The sequence below is a fragment of the Prunus dulcis genome, chromosome 1 (assembly GCF_902201215.1).
Source record: "Prunus dulcis chromosome 1, ALMONDv2, whole genome shotgun sequence".
In the NCBI taxonomy this organism is placed as follows: domain Eukaryota; kingdom Viridiplantae; phylum Streptophyta; class Magnoliopsida; order Rosales; family Rosaceae; genus Prunus; species Prunus dulcis.
In genome coordinates this window covers 11,455,058-11,471,405 of record NC_047650.1, presented here as the reverse complement: position 1 = coordinate 11,471,405, position 16,348 = coordinate 11,455,058, and the positions used below count along the sequence as shown (strand labels likewise).

At 36.9% G+C, this 16,348-nt stretch overlaps 2 protein-coding genes and 1 non-coding gene across 4 annotated transcripts; all 3 read right to left on the bottom strand.

Annotated features, from left to right (window-relative positions):
* Positions 1 to 312: 312 nt before the first annotated feature.
* On the bottom strand, positions 313 to 6,728 carry LOC117616532. The gene is made up of 10 exons (XM_034345874.1): positions 6,568 to 6,728; positions 6,304 to 6,460; positions 5,440 to 5,934; positions 4,992 to 5,048; positions 2,004 to 4,438; positions 1,663 to 1,932; positions 1,502 to 1,582; positions 1,110 to 1,221; positions 960 to 1,026; positions 313 to 697 (listed from the first exon to the last, which is right to left on the bottom strand). Exons 2-10 carry the CDS (start codon positions 6,416 to 6,418, stop codon positions 601 to 603), a joined length of 3,729 nt encoding a protein of 1,242 aa, XP_034201765.1. The 5' UTR covers positions 6,419 to 6,460; positions 6,568 to 6,728; the 3' UTR covers positions 313 to 600.
* Positions 6,729 to 6,921: 193 nt separating this feature from the next.
* On the bottom strand, positions 6,922 to 6,993 carry TRNAP-UGG. The gene has a single exon. It is a non-coding gene; the product is annotated as a tRNA-Pro (tRNA).
* A 627-nt stretch (positions 6,994 to 7,620) lies between these two features.
* Positions 7,621 to 12,413, bottom strand: LOC117613891. Of its 2 annotated transcripts, none has more exons than XM_034342501.1 (2): positions 12,282 to 12,413; positions 7,621 to 11,126 (listed from the first exon to the last, which is right to left on the bottom strand). In XM_034342501.1, exon 2 carries the CDS (start codon positions 10,963 to 10,965, stop codon positions 8,104 to 8,106), a length of 2,862 nt encoding a protein of 953 aa, XP_034198392.1. In that variant the 5' UTR covers positions 10,966 to 11,126; positions 12,282 to 12,413; the 3' UTR covers positions 7,621 to 8,103. The 2 variants fall into 2 exon arrangements, with proteins under 2 accessions (XP_034198392.1, XP_034198393.1); XM_034342502.1 differs by having other exon boundaries at positions 7,621 to 11,093; positions 12,282 to 12,406.
* Positions 12,414 to 16,348: the final 3,935 nt, after the last annotated feature.

Sequence of the window (16,348 nt, the reverse complement as noted above, 5' to 3'; positions counted from 1 at the left end):
TGGTCAAATCTTGGGTTGGTTGAGGGGCGAACCCTATACAAGTTTCAACAAGCTTTAGTGGGTGAAGTCCTATAGTGAGGGCCTTATATAAGGCCCTTACATGATGTCATATCTCTTAACCAGTGAATCCAACGGCTAATCAATATGATCCAATGGTTAAAAGATAAGACCTCATCTAAGGGCCTTAGATAATGTCATAACTATAGAATTCTAATAGTGGGTTTGCTTCTTCATAACTCCATAATGTATACCATGATTTAATATCATCTTACATGAGAGAAAACGAGAGCTCAATCTTTTAAAGGTACCAAATTGTGTTGAAGTAAAGTAATCGATTAGTGCCAGGAACCATGGCTTCGATACATCAAGTTTGAATTTACACGATTTGCAACATTGACCGCTAACTAGCTACATTACCCAGTAAATACGGGAGAATGAAGACGGAAAAATTTACACTTTTTATGTACAGCATATATATTTTTACATGAAAAAAATAAAGGGAAAAAAATAAAAACCAAGTCAATTAGGAAAGCAGCTAACAAAAATGGGTGACCATATGAAGGAGAAAAGGGGAAACTGAGAAAACAAAAATGTTTCACCTCATTTATTTTTTGTTACAGGCAGGAACTTATTGCCATCTTTCTTCAGCCATATGGTAGAACGGGTTTTCTTAACTTGATCAGAAAAGAGGAGATGCCTGTCCAATTTTTTTGCAAAATGTGTTAGGGAAACAAGGTTAAGAATACATCAAACATAAACTCCAGTCTTCGCCAAGCTAGGGATGAACATTACGAATCAAAACCATTTATCTTTTTAAAATAAAATAAAATTTTATGGGAGAGGATGAAACCAATTGAATACAATTATAAACATCCATTTAATCTGTTATTTTCCCTCTCGACCAGAACAAAAGATATTATTCTCTGATAGTAAAAGTATACCCTGGAAATAAAACCAACCTTTCAAACTCCAGCTTCTGAGTAACAATCCCATCCAATAGCAGCTCTGAACTGTAAACTGCAGCTCCTGCAAGTATACAGCAGTGTCACAACAAAACAATCAGTTCTATTCCTATAGATACTTTTGACATAAAGAAGATTGCTACTAACCTTTTTCAAGTAAAGGCACGCATATTTCATAATCTTCCTCACAAGATAGAACCAATAGATCATCTGGAATTTTATCAGCGTTCAGAGTTGATCTACCAATTCTCTCCACGGCCTAAGGGGCAATTCAAATAACATCAAAACCAACTCAACCTAAAGTTTGCTAGAAGTAATGGCACCCAAATATCTGATAAGAAAAAGAATAAAAAGTATACATGCATGAAGAGAGAGAGAGAGAGAGAGAGAGAGAGAGAGAGAGAGCTTAATTTCTGTTTTTTCTGCTGCAGGAAAAAAAAAAAATGTTCTTTATTATCAAAAAGTTTTTTTTTAAAGACACTTAAAAAATCTGCAAAACAGATAAATCAAGCTTTACAAAATGAAATAGGAGACTGTACCTGGCCTTTGACTGCTTTGACCAAATTTGAAATTATTTCTTTACCAGGCTTTGTATTTGGGGTGATGAAGACTTTACGGTCCTGCAGAACTCATGTGTTAACAGAACTGCAGAATAAGTAGCTAATAAATCTGGTCAAACCAACATAAACATAATATTTACCTGTAAAAGTGGATGCTGGCATGCACGTGCTAATGATGCCGGCATGCTAAATCCAAACTCCTTCTCCTTTTTATTATCCCTTAGTATATGACTTTTCTCATCAACGAAACAGCGAGCTTGTCCACAGCTCTCGAGCCATAAATGTGTCACCACTGGTTTCCCAAAAGCAATAGCTTCTAACATATTTCTCGTACGCACGAATTGATCTGCTATGAAGTGTGTGGCATCTGTCATAGACAATGCTACAGAAACTCCTAGTCGGGCCAAAATCTACAAGACAAAGATCAACAGATAAGATTACTTTAGAGTTTATATTTAGACTAAACTAATTAACAAAGTACCTTTTTCTGCTTCTTAATTATATCCTCATCCAAGTGGTGACTATACAATACTCGAACATCAGTCATATCTCTCCTCTTTCTTAACTCTGGTGTTGAAGTTGGTTCACACACAGTTGCACTTAGGCCACGGATTTCTTTCAAAAGACTTGACCCTAACAGCCTCCTCTTGCATGTCTGTTTAAAATATTCATTGCCCATACAAACGGGAGATGCAGCATTGACAGGCACCTTATTGTTAACTGGAGTAGTACATGATGAATGAGATGGTTTACAGTTTTCTCTTGGGAATTCATCCGACATTTTAGTAGCAGAAGAGCAATTTGCATCACTCTTCCTGTCAGAGATCCCAACTACCTTCTTGCCAGTTATAATCACTGATATCATTCTCCCATCCTTATGAGAAGAATTACAATGAACGGGAGCTTCCCCAGGACCTCCTTTTAAAATTTCTCGAGCAAACTTTCCATCCAAATTCTGGTCTCCACATGTAGATGATCGCGTCCTCCTTGTCAACTTTATATCATTGCAAATGTTTTTCGCACCACTCTGCAACCTTTTGTGGCTATGTTGTCCAATTTTGTCTGCCCGAACAGATGGCTCAGATGGACCATCTGAGTTATTGGATCCATAAACCTGAATGGACATATTTCGCCGAGATCTTCTTCTTTTGGGAAAGTTTAACACATCCAATTTAATACCATTACTAACTGCTTCGAACTTGAAATCTGACTCCTCCTGTTGGCTTGGTTTGGTATTTCCAACTTTTCCACTTTTATTGGAACCTAGTTTTGAAGATTTTGCATTTAGCACTTTAGACTTCTGAACACCTGTAAAACTAATTATTTTTTCCCTAATTGCAACATTCTGTGTCTGATAGCTCGACTCTTCTCCACAATCACTTGATACTTTGTCAGCTTTCTGTAACTGATTTACCACCATAGACTGTCTAGTCTGACGTGCAACGGGTACAAAATTACCAACATCTGGTAAATGCCTTTTTATAGATCCTTCTGTTCTCAGGTCAATAGCGACAGAAGGTATTTTCTCCAAGCTTTTGTTCCCATTGATGTTAAGGTGCTTTTTAGCATTTGACTTGGCCTTCTTTGATTTTGTTATCACCAACTCTGTTTCGCACTTCTTCCTGGCAGTCTTAGAATATTCTGGAGATGAAATTGTAAAATGTTTCCCAGATTTGGCACCAATCCTAGTTTTCTTGGCTTGTCGAGATTCTCGAGAAGCAACCCCTGCATCAGACAGACGTACTCTTTTCCGAGAAGAGGGTTTCTTTGAAGAAAGTGTATTCTTTGTTTTTTCACCCATGGAACCTTCAGGAGAACTTTTTGGATTTCCTTGAACATCTGGAAGTGCACTAATAGCATCACAATTGGAAATTCCTTCACCATTAAATAATGCTTCTATAGCTTCAGCTGCCATCTGAGTATCAATACCTACATCTAGCATTTCAGGATCATTGTTCTTTTTGACATTAGCATCCAACTGTCCTCTAGGGGAGTTGATGTCAAACTGCTTGTCAAACTCACTAGCGAGATTCTTTTTATGTTTGATTTCATCTTCATGTTCTGTCTTCTTGTCGAATTTTGAATTATGCAACAATAGTTTTGAATCTGAATGAATTACACCCATTTTCTTCTTCTTTCCCTGTACTTGGTTTTTGTGATCCTTCTGGCCCTCATGTCTGTTCCCTTTGGACTTCTGGGATTGGGGAAGAGATCTCCAGCCATGGCTTCCACCACCAAAGAAGTCTGTCTTTCTCCGGCAGAAAAAATCACCTCCCTCTTCATTCTCCCGGCTGTCATCCCAATCAAAAATGCCTACATTTTGAACTATGCTTTTATCAATGGCTTTCTTGGCCAATCTTTGTGGCCCTTTTGCACTTGAGACAAATTTTGAATTTTCCCCAGCACTCGCTCCACGGTCAACTTCTTTATCAAACTCCTCAACATTAACTTGGAGGAACTTATCCACAAAATCAAGCGCATTAGCCTGTGATAATTCACCAGGTTCTTGAGAGTCAATATAGCTCAACCCTGCCAAATTACAAGGAAACTGAAGCAAGCCTTCTCCTTCTTCACCACTACTGCTGTTATGAGGAAATCCCTTTTCTTCAGCATCTGAATCCTCATTAAAAAGTTTTCTCGCTGTTGAGTTACCAGTCCTGCAATTGTTCTCATTCGTTGACCTCCTTATTTTCTCATTACATCTCCCCATATCATGTTCCTGGTTGACTTTCTCCCCACCTATGGTGGAACCCCATAAAAGAGATACTGCATTATCCTTCCCAGAAAGTGGCTCCAAACACTGACTATTACTTGGAACAGAAGGAGGCTCACTACTTGTGCCCTTCAAGCGAGCTGCTAGACCAGAGGCCCGCAAGGATGCGGCACGGACTGAGGTGAAATGCATATGCACAGATCCTGGCCAAAATGGGAAGACAGATAAATAAATAAAAACCCAGATTGACATAATAGTTCCCATCAGGAGTGCATTAATATTATTGTATTTTTTTTTATAAGAATATTAATATTATTGAATTGAATAATCTGAATTCTGAATTTCCAATACTTCTACAATTCCAAAGGAGCAAGAAGACATGCCACCAGAAATTCCGATATAAGCAACTGAAAAATAAATGCAGACCATGTTTCCTTTATATTTTATTTTTGCTTTTTAGAAAATCAATTCAACATTATCGATAGAAATTAGGCTCAGACATCTGTGCTCTGAATGAACCACAATGGCATGGAGAAACAATGGACTGAAAAAGAAACCAATAATATGCTTAAACAAACTGGCAGCATCTTAATCCAAAATAAGTCGGGCAAAATTTGTAATTGAGATGGATTACATACTGTTTGAAGGAGTTATTTATACACAACCAAGCAAGATCATTACATCAATAAACATTTTTCTAATTTCTGATTAGAAAAAATACACTATCTAACCATAAAGAAGTGGGATAGTACATACCGGGTTTCAGTTCCGGGGAGCTTTTATCCACAGGCGTTTCTGTAGAAACATGGAGCCCTAAAAGATAAAACCCCAACTTACTTTTAAGAATTAGCATATAATATTTGAATGCAGAATTTAAATGTGAAAATGAGAGTTCATTTGAATTCCAAAAATTCCTATGAATGAAAAAATTGAACAAGCATGCCAAAACCAAAGAATGATATCCCATTTCGACCAAAAAAGAGAGAATGATATCCCATACAATGAATTACAAAAAGGCACTAATTTGCAATCCATCATCCCATGATGTAATTCATTCCCTCCCAGAAATGCATCATTGAAATAATAGATAAAGCAAAAGAATAATGCATCGATTGTTTAAGCATGCATAGTTAAGCTTTAGATTTTTAATGATACAATAATAATCGAAAGATTGGTATTCTTAACGCGTTTAAAGAGGTCAAACCTGCATTTTGTTTCTCATGGATCGAATTATTGGCTTGCTCCATTAACCCCTTTTCATTATTTTCAAAAGGAGTGCAGCAAATCTTCTCCTCATTCACTACTTGACCAGAACCTCTTCTTACTGATTCATCATGAGTTAGATGCTTGTTATCATCAAAAACTTCAGTTGTATCCGACTCTTCACTGTCAGTGTCACTGACAACTTCATCTTCAAACTCTAATAACTGAGTTTCCATGTTCTCTACGCAGTTTATATCATCTAATACTTGGGTCTCACCACCAAAATCCATGACCTGGGTTTCGCCACCGAAATCCATTACTTGGGTTTCGCCACCGAAATCCATTACTTGGGTTTCAGCACCAAAATCCATTACTTGGGTTTCGCCAGCAAGATTAAGCACTTGAGTTTCGAATGCATCTTCAACTAGAACAGTATCATCAAAAGGCACAGTATCTTGCACTATCTCATGAGCATCCTCAAATTTGGCCTTTTCATCTAATTTTCATTATTTAAAAAAAGAGGGTGAGCTCATTAACAATTTTCATATGTCATTAGAAAGAAGATAAAGTTTTATATTCTAGAATCAAGGTCAATCATAAAGAAAACTCTCTCATAATCAATTTACCCCAATGGGAATCCTAAACCAATAGACACCGGCATTCACATCCTGGCATGCTTGAAGATCATACTAAAGTACATCCATATGTAAATGCTGACAATGACATGCACCGAATGTGACAGATATGCTCAAACATGTAACAGATTTGGACTTGTCCATGAAAAGCTCACAGACAAAAGTTGGTGGGTTTGAACAAAAATTACCATAAAAGACACAACTTTAACAAAAATAACTATAAAGATTACCAGGAGATGGAGGACTTGAAATCTGACTATCAATGGGCTGGGTATGGGCACAATCGACAACTGGGTTTGTTTCCATTGGCTTGATTTCATCGTTTTCGTCCCAAAGAGAACCCATTTCAATTCACATCGAATAGAATACCAGAATCCACTAGGAACCCTAAAACAAAGCAATGAAATTTCAAAAGGGCAAAAAATAGAAATAAGAAAAATTGGTCGCGACGGTGAAAACTAGAGTAGCAATTATACAGAAGTAAAGAAACATACTCAATTAGGAAGGAAAGAGAGAGAGTTTAGGGTTTAGGGATTTGGAGGTGAAGGAAATTTGGGAAGATAGTGGGGTAACGAGTAAATGGAGGGTCGGATTTTTGGAGGGAAAATCAGCGACTAGTACAACACCACCACTGTTCACTTCACTTTGTGGAGAGAGTTTAGCGGCGAAACTGATAGTTGGTAACTTCTTCAACTATGTGCTTTTCTGTTTTGTTACTTTTCTACACATTTACCATTTACCATTTACTTACCATTTACCATTTACCAGTTTTACCACGACACGACAAATCAAAAACCAAAATCGATTTATTAGTTCTAAAAGAAACAAAAAAGTTAATATAGGGCATGGGGGCATTCCGAGAATCGAACTCGGGACCTCTCGCACCCAAAGCGAGAATCATACCACTAGACCAAATGCCCTCTCATGTCTTTTTAGTTAGTTTAAAATCTATTTAATAAAAACATGATTCTTAAGCACCACTAAAAAGGAGACATAAATCTTAATTGAAAGTTGAAAGTCGTTGGCTTTAGACATTAACTACGAAATTGTCAACAATTATGAGTGTCAAATCTGTCATTGTTTATAATCGAATCCTGAAGAAACTGAAGTTGAATGAATAAGTAAAACTAAAAGCCCTACATTAAAGTCTTTAAAAAGCTTCAGCGGAGAAAAACTTGCATACCACGGAAATAGCGTATTTCTAATATTTTGTTATCCCCATCCAATTACGTTTCGTCATATGAAACTCTTATCACGTGTAATGGAACGTGATTGAAGGGGCAAATAAAGTACTCATGAACTATAATGCGAAGTGATATCAATCGAATGCTATTCAATTGCCTCAAGTACTTTCTGGCGGCAGCTGGAAATGGTACCAGAAGTGTTCATTTGTTGAAGACTTTAATATCGAGAATGCCCTTGCAAAACTAGGATGCAATGAGGCTGGCCCACAAAAGTTGTTGGAAAAATACCTACAAAATAAAGCATTGGTTGGGGCACTCTAATTTTGTAAAACATCAAAACATGAGATGCTAGTACAACAGTAGTAGTATCTAGGAAAAAGAGATTTTTCAGAGGAATTTAAAAACCAAGGTTCTGGTTACAGAAGAAAAGTTTCAGTTCTTTCATTGTTCGTTAACATTCCAGCACCATCAGTCATTTAGTCCAGCCCAGGTAGCCAGGGTTCATGAAAAATTAAAGGGTCTACATAAACAAGAAATTCTGAATATGCAACATAAAACCAGCAGAGCGACCTCTTTCTACACCAAGACCAAAATACCAAAACACTTGGGCTGCAAAAAATTATCTGGAATCGTATGCACCTTCGTCGGAGTACACACAAAAGAGGGCTGGTCCATTTATCAGAACTGAGCAGGCTGAGTCGCACTAAAATACAAAAGAATCTTCTCCGAGATCGTTCCATTTTCCACACCAGCATTCCGGGAAAAGGCCCAAGCTAGAGAGGCATTGGTTGAATCCGGGAACGTGCATTATAAGGCATAAGACCAGTCCACATTGCCAACTCAAGTCTAACTGAAGAAACGAACGGGCAATGCAGCAGGATCAAGTTCCCAGCAGCCTCTCAGGCTGCCACCTTTCTCTTCTGTTAGCTGGAATGAAGGAATGCTGTGAGAAAACCTCAGCAGCTCAACCTCCGGGACAGTCATCATTTCAGCTGATCTTCCTTTCACTCGAGTCTTGAAAACTGAATTGTAACCATCCACACGCTCTAAAACCAAGACCTCTCTCTGCAAATCATTTTCCGCATGTACTGCCACTATGTCATACTCGCAGGTTTCCAAGTCAGAACATGAGATATCAGCAGCCCAGTTCTTATACAATGCCCAAACCTCACCTCTCCTAGGAAATATTTCAAATTCATTCTTACTAACAGGAAGTGCTTTTACCCGATGTGAAAAGGACATGAAAGAATCATAGTCCTGGAGTGGACTTCTTTTAACCCTAAATCTCCCGCAACAAATGGGCATCTCTTCGTCATGCCACCGAATCACATTGTCTGGCAGTGAGTTGGAATCAAGCCATGCAATATGCAATTTTAATCGGCGAGAATCAATGTTCTTGACCAGACCATAGTATTTTGGCAAACCATCCTCATCACTATATAATGCCCAGACCTCACCAATCTGAAACGTGGCCAGGGATTTATCAGCATCAAAGTTGTAGAATTCAGCTTCTGGAATTTCAATACCTTCTGAGGATGATACTTTGCGAGCATTACTATCTTCATTGACTGTATCTGGAGATGTAGAAAACCCATTAGGATGAGTACTAGCCTCCGTTTTAAGATCTTTAGAAACAGGAACTTCTTCATTATCAAAAGGCAAAGAGGCAGGATCAAGCTCAAACGATCCTGATGGCACTCCTACTCCTTCATCACCGGTCAACATAAAGGACGGAACTCTGTGGGAGAACCTCAATAACTCACCTGGTAGAACTTTTAAAATACCTTTCCCATCATTTAGTCTTTGACAGAAAACACTCACAGTGTCTTTCACCTTCTCCAAGAGTGCAACCCATATTCCAACACCCTCAGCATAGTCTGACAAAATTTTAACAAATTCATATTCAAACTTAGGCTTAGGATTAGAGTCCAGATCAGAGTACCAGTTTAGACTCCAGTTCTTGAAAATGGCCCAAGTCTCCCCCTTTCTTGGATATATCTGGTAATAACTTTTAATCTTCTCCCAAGACATCGTATGAGAGAACATGAGATGATCTTTCCTGGTTTCAGAGTGACCTTGTCTGAATTTCCCACAAGAAAATGGCAAGCCTGCTTCAGCCCATTTCATTTCATTATCATCTTCAGGGTCTGGCTCTAGCCACGTTATCTGCACCTTGAATCCAGGAAGGTGAACTTTCTTGATTCTAGCATAGTATCTTGGCATCCCATTTCGAGTATCATAAATAGCCCACACCTGCCCCACTTCAAAGCATTCTTCTTTCCGGATCTTCTCAAAGTCGTTGAACTCACTATCAGGAAATGAGAAAAAGGGGTCTGCTTCTTGTTCCTCCTGGGAGCTTTTATCTAGTGGAGAATTCTCATGAGCCTCAGAATTTTTCTCACAATCAAATACCTTCACCCTTTCTTTAGCCTCAAACTTCTTGGTTTCCCCGACACTTTTTGTTAAGCACTCTTCAAAACAAGCACTTTCTTTCTGTTTCACCCTTTCCTCATCTCCTTTAGTGCCAGTAGCACAATCAGATTGATTACTCATTTTAGAGGCCTCCTCTTTAGATGCGTCTTCATCCTCCTCTTCAGTGGCACACGACGAGCCACTCCTCTTCTCCCTTTTTGATGGAGGAATGCCATCATCATCGCTTAGATTTTCCTTATAAGAAACCTGCTGCTTATGGCGTGAAGATCTCCGTGGTTGCTGCTCTCCATAAATTCCTGATTTCAGTCCAGCCTGAAGAACAGCATCATCAATGACCATATCCTCTTCAGATTCACTGCTGCTTTCTGAGTCAGAGCTTTCACTGGATTCTATTACACCCTTTCTTTTACGCGTCACCCTAACTAAGTGAACACCAGAAGAGCTACCTGCCTTTTGACCTGTCTTTCGGAAAGATTCAGCTTTGGAATTATCAGCTCCAGCATTCCCTGGAAATCTCACTTCAGATTTGTTAGTACCATCTTTTTGCTGGGGGAATGCCTGCTGACTTAAGTTAGTTGGTGGTGGTGCACCTGGCACATTTGTGTCATATGCAACAAAGGGCTTATTGCAACTTTGACAACGAAGAGATCTATTAAGAACTTCTCTATAATACTGATACTTAACTGAACAAAATGGGCAAACAGTCCAAAAAGTAGAGCGGGAATCTGAATACCCTGGTGGAAAGGGCTGCTGTTGCTGCTGGTTCTGGGGATTAATGTTTGAAAAGTTGCCTCTGAAGTTGTTTTGAACTCCAACATTCGAATTCCAACTTGCCTTCTGCGGGGGTCGATATGGCACAGTCGGTTTTCTCACAGAAGCCTTGCGTTTCAGGTCATGCATGCTTCGTTTGTCACGGTCGAGAAGCACTCTTTGAGCTTCTCCAATCAGCTTAAAAGCAGCTTCTGCACCAGCAAACTTGTTTTTATCAGGATGAAGTTGGAGAGCAAACTTCCTGTACTGCTTCTTAATTGTTAGCTCATTCGCTGTTTGATCAATCTGAAGAATACCATACCAGTCCATCTCACTCCCAAACAATTTCTGCTCAGCAGAGCAATGCACTTCACAAACCATAAGCATCTGAGATATATTCTCCAGATCAGGATAGAGTTGTTGTGCCTTTATAGCAATTTTACGAGCCGCCACAAAATCCTTGCTCTGCATCTTCTTCTCTGCAATTCCCTTGGCCCTAATGGCCTCTTCTTTATTGCAATCCATCACCAATCTGGAGAACCTGAGCTGCTCAAACTGCTTTAGTTGTGTATAAGCATGCTTCCTTATTGAGATAAGCCAAGTCTAGATCCAAAGCCACTAAGAACCAAAGTGAAATTCCCAACCATCAACGTCTGCAATAATCACTAGTCACATTCAGTTGAACCCTGCCAATTTTGTATCACCTTAAGAGTTAAGACCAATTTAAACCCTAGTATCAACAGAGAAAAATAAAAAACACGGTTTAAAAGATTAAAATTAAAAAGTGTGTGACATTTAGCTCCACTTTTACGTACCACATTGATATTCAAATTACAAAAAATAATGCAAACTGCATTTTGGCAATTTAATTGTAGATCGCAAAATCACCTACTTATGTAGTGCAACTTAATAAAGGGGGGGAGATTTTTTATTTAAAAAAAACATCTACTTAATGACCAAATAATACATACAAATATTTCCCTCACGCATCAGAAAACAATTCAACAAATTCTGCAATCCCAGAACCACATTCAAAATAATTGATAAGAAACCAGAAACCATATGGAAAAAATTATATATATAAACTATAAACATCACCACAATGCGTGAGAATTTTCAAAAACCTCCCAAACTGAGAGAACTTGTAAGACACAACTAGAACAAAAGTTATTGTGTGCGGCCAGCAGTGTGTGCCAAGCTCATAGAAAAGTTCCTCCAACTACGAAGGGGTGGTCCATGCTAAACTTACAAAACTAACCTGAGGGCCTGAGGACATTACAATTGTTGAGTTTATTTTAGAAAATAATCAATATTGAACTCTGTAAACTGATTCTCTGTTCTAAACATTATATTTCATTTGCAAATAAACCAAACTCTTTTTTCATTTGGTTCCAGCCAGTATGTAAAGAATTCTCAGACAATCTCATGGCCACCACATTCACTTTGTAAACCAAACACATTATATCAACTGCTCCCACAACGAAACCTTTAGAGACATGCAACCCAAACCCAAAGAAACCTTTAACATCACAGACCAAAATGGAAAGCAAAACACTCGTAAAAAGTCGTAACGGAGAGGCAGAACCCTAATTTCACCCAAGCACAACATGCAACTTTAGAAAAATTTAAAATTTTAAAAAATTATTGTAAATAATTTATATATTTCAATCGCTAAAACAGACCCATACAAGTATAATATAATATAGTGAGCAAACAAAGTCAAATATCGTTCTTCAAGCTAAAGAAAGAAACTTCAACAACTTGGGGAAAGCACACAAAAAAAGTGCTAAATATGTTAAAACCAATGAAGAAATGAATGGGTTTGTAAAAGAAGCGCTTACTATTTTGTTCTGGTTGAGAAATCACAAAGCTGATTTGAGAGAGTCTGGAGGGACCTGGGGTTTTCAGAAGTGGGGAAGAAGACCTATGTTACTTCGGCATATTTCTCTAATGCCACTCGTTTGGGTTTTTTTGTAAACAGTGTTGTAATTTCATTCAAATTGAGGGGAATTTTGGTTTCATTAATTTTTCGATTGGTCTGCCCAATATTGTTTTACAGGACTGCATTTGGTTGATAAAAACGAAATTTTAATTTTAACCAAAATAAAATTACAATTATGTCCTCTTGCATAATTACCTAATAGAGTAAAATCAATGGGAGCTGCTAGAATTGGGCTAGGGGTGTCAAACGGGCCGTGCTGAGCTGGCCCATTTAGAATCATCTTATTTAATAAACGGGCCGAATCGGGCTCATTTATTTATGAAAATTATTAATTTTGGCCCGAGTTCATTGCTCCATCTAATATGGAACCTGGTCGGACTCGTGTTGGGCCACTAAACGAGTCGATATGGATCCACGCCAAGCTCAACTTATGTATTGTATTTTTTTTGTAACACCTTGACCCAACAAATTGTTTTTATTTAATTACTTAGTTGTGCAAATACATTTTTGCCCTTTGGGGTAGGGGTATTTTAGTCACTTTTTGTTTGGGATCGATTTTGAAAATTGAAATTATGAATTGCATCATTACATGTACCTCCCATGGGATACTGATACTTGGATTCAAATGTTACCCACATGTGCGATGTGTCGCCGACGTGTGAAAGGATATTGGGCACCCTTGGCGGGGTGTGTTGTAGGCCCTTGGCGGGGCAGTATGCTCGCGTAAGACTTGTTGGCTTGTTTCAGCAGCACGTGCAATGTGTTGTCGGTGTGTGTGCTGCGAAGCAATAGTCCCCCGGTTGCATTGCTCAACCTTAATCACGGGGTAATGTGATGCTATCCCGTGGTCTAGTTAAATAATTCCCCGGTTGGAGTGTGTGTGTGTGTGTGTGTGTGTGTGTGTGTGTGTGTGTGTGTGTGTGTGTGTGTGTGTGTGTGCTGCGAAGCAATAGTCCCCCGGTTGGATTGCTCAACCTTAATCACGGGGTAATGTGATGCTATCCCGTGGTCTAGTTAAATAATTCCCCGGTTGGAGTGTGTGTGTGTGTGTGTGTGTGTGTGTGTGTGTGTGTGTGTGTGTGTGTGTGTGTGTGTGTGTGTAAGCGTATATGTGACTTTATTTCCAAATTGAGCTTTCTTGAGCATGTGCATTGAGAGTACACTGCACAGGTATGAACATTTGAAATGAAGTTCATAATTGAGATTGGACATTTGGAACTTTTTGGCATATTGTATTTTGCAAGGGTATAGTTGCTGGAAAAAGGATTTTGGGTTTTGATGATCATATTTTATATTAACGGGTTACTTGGGTGGTGTTGAAATTTACAGTTTTACAATAAGGATTAAATAAACTAGTATACATTGTTTTCCAAGAATTTGAGAGGTATTAATTAAATCGATTTTTCTTATCGTATGTCATGATATAAGTATACTGAATTAAATTATTTTCAAGTATCGGATGATATATATCATATATGTATGTATGCAAAAGGATTTTGTTGGATAGTGTTTTGGCATTATTTTCTAAAACAAAAGGGGTTATTTCTGTTGAATATAAATTATGTTTAACGCTTTGTTTTTGTCCACTCACATTTTCTGTTTTACGTTCCCAGATTCTAGATATCCAACGTCAAGATCACCACCTCGAGGCATCGGCACTGTTTGCACTGTAGGAATTCCTCATTTATCTTTCTCTACTTTCTTTTTTCTTGGGTTGTAAAACTTAATCTTTAGCTGGTCTGCTTGCTCGTTTTGAGTTTAGGTAGAGGGCATGAAGCCCATTTGAATAGTCTTAACTGTTGTGTGTGCCTTTACCTTGTGCATGCTGAAAGTTGTGATTATTTCTATGCTCGTTTGTAGATACTATAAATTAGAAGATATTCAATTTATAAGGGAGAATCTGCCAAAATTGAAGTCTTTATTAATTTAAATTAGGGCTAAAGAACGTTTTAGGAAAGTGGGCCTGACATTGGTTAGATGTCGAACAGGAAATAGGGTTCGTCACAAATTCCGAGGCAAGTCCTGCCATTTTTTGTAATATTTTTTTTCAATTTCATTTCAATCTTTTTTACAAACATGCATATACTAACAAGATTTATTATTTGTTGAAAAAAGTGGTCAATCACTTTATTTGAAGTACATTTAAATAACCAATTGCTAGATATGGTTCGAGTTTAAGAAATTGAAACTTGAAAAACAAAATAATTATTTTATTTATAAAGAAAACATTACATTTTAAAATATACTATTAGATAAATAAATAAAACATGGATTTAATATATAACTATAATAATATTATTTAATTTTTTTCTCTAAAATAAATATAATTTAAAAAATGGGTAGATCTGTTGGGCTTCGAGCCGACATGGCTCACGACGGGCCTCCGACCAGCCTAGGTCATTGGGTCGAATTACCTCATCTTAGTCTGCCCAAAAATGCTAGTAGTGTCTTATCGGGCGACTCGGCCAGACCTGTTTGACACCTTAGACTGATTGTCCAACCCAACGGTCCAACCCCTTTAGAGCCCAATATTAAAAGATTACTTGTCTTAAAAGAAAAAACCACAATTATTAGTGTATTACCAAATTTTGAAGATGGTTGTTGCAATATTAAACAATATTTTATCTTATCTTAAAAAAATTATATTTTTTCTTACCTTGTTTTTTTAATATCCATTTTTTTTCAGCTAACGTTTCCTTTACTTGTTTTCTCTTATGTTAAACTGAAAGGAACTGCACGATGAGGTGAGGTTTTTAAAACAATACATCTTATTCATTTTTTTGGGGGGGTTAAAACACGTCTTATCCTTAATTGCTTTTTTTTTTTTAAAAAAAAAAATTTGAATTCACTTTTTGTTTTACCCTTTTACCCTCTTTTAAATAAAATATGTGTGTTTCAATATTTTACTTCACCAAAAGTAGTTTCGGGGTTATTAAAAATTTCACTTTTAGGCCTTCTGCCTTTATGTATATAGATTACTCTTTAAAATATTTTATTTAAGAAAAAAATTTAAAAATTTAAAAATCTATTTATTAAGTAATATAATTTATGAAGTTAATTAAAATATTTAATACTAATTATTCACTAAAGAAATAATAATTAAAATATAATTACTAATAAAAGTAATTAAATAAGCTAAGATATTATTTAATTACTAAAAAGAAAATATTTTAAAAAACATTTATTGACCTAAAGATACTAAGTTTATATTTATTTTCAAAAACACTTTTCTCGACGAAAGTTTGTCGGCAGAGATGAATTTAATCGGGAGAGGTCTTATTCGACAAATATTTGCCGGTATAGGTCTGTGCCGACGTAATGTCGTCGGGAGAGGTTGTTATCCCATTTTATTTGTAATTTTAAAAATATAAAATTAGTTTCTTTACTTTAGTTTTTTGGCCAACTTCTTTAATTGAATATATGTAATTAAGTAATATCTTAGTCTTTTTTAATTACTTTAAGTAGTAATTATATTTTTATTATTATTATTTTACTCATTTCATAAATTACTTAATAAATAGAATTAATTATTTTAAATTATTTTGTGAACTTTTTTTTTTAAAACTAAAAGAGTATAGTTGCGTGGTTATACTTTTTGAATATTCAAATTTATTTAAGTAAATATGACAAAGCGCACCTAAAAAGATAAGCAACCTCTTTATATCACTGCGCATACACATGCAACACACAAACAAAGCATAAATTTTCCCTCAACCCTAAGCGCACATTGGGGAAAAAAGCTAGAATGTTGTCTAATTGATTTATCTCAAGGCTCAGCTTTGCTACGATAAAATCCTAATTTTTATTGAATAGAATATTTGAACAGTATAGCCGCTCGGCTGTACGTCATAATTAACAATATTAGCCGGAGTATAGCCGCGCAGCTATAGGCCATAAAGAGTATATTTTAGTGTATAGCCGCTTGGCTATACTCCATAAATAGAATATTTTGAAGGTATAGCAGTC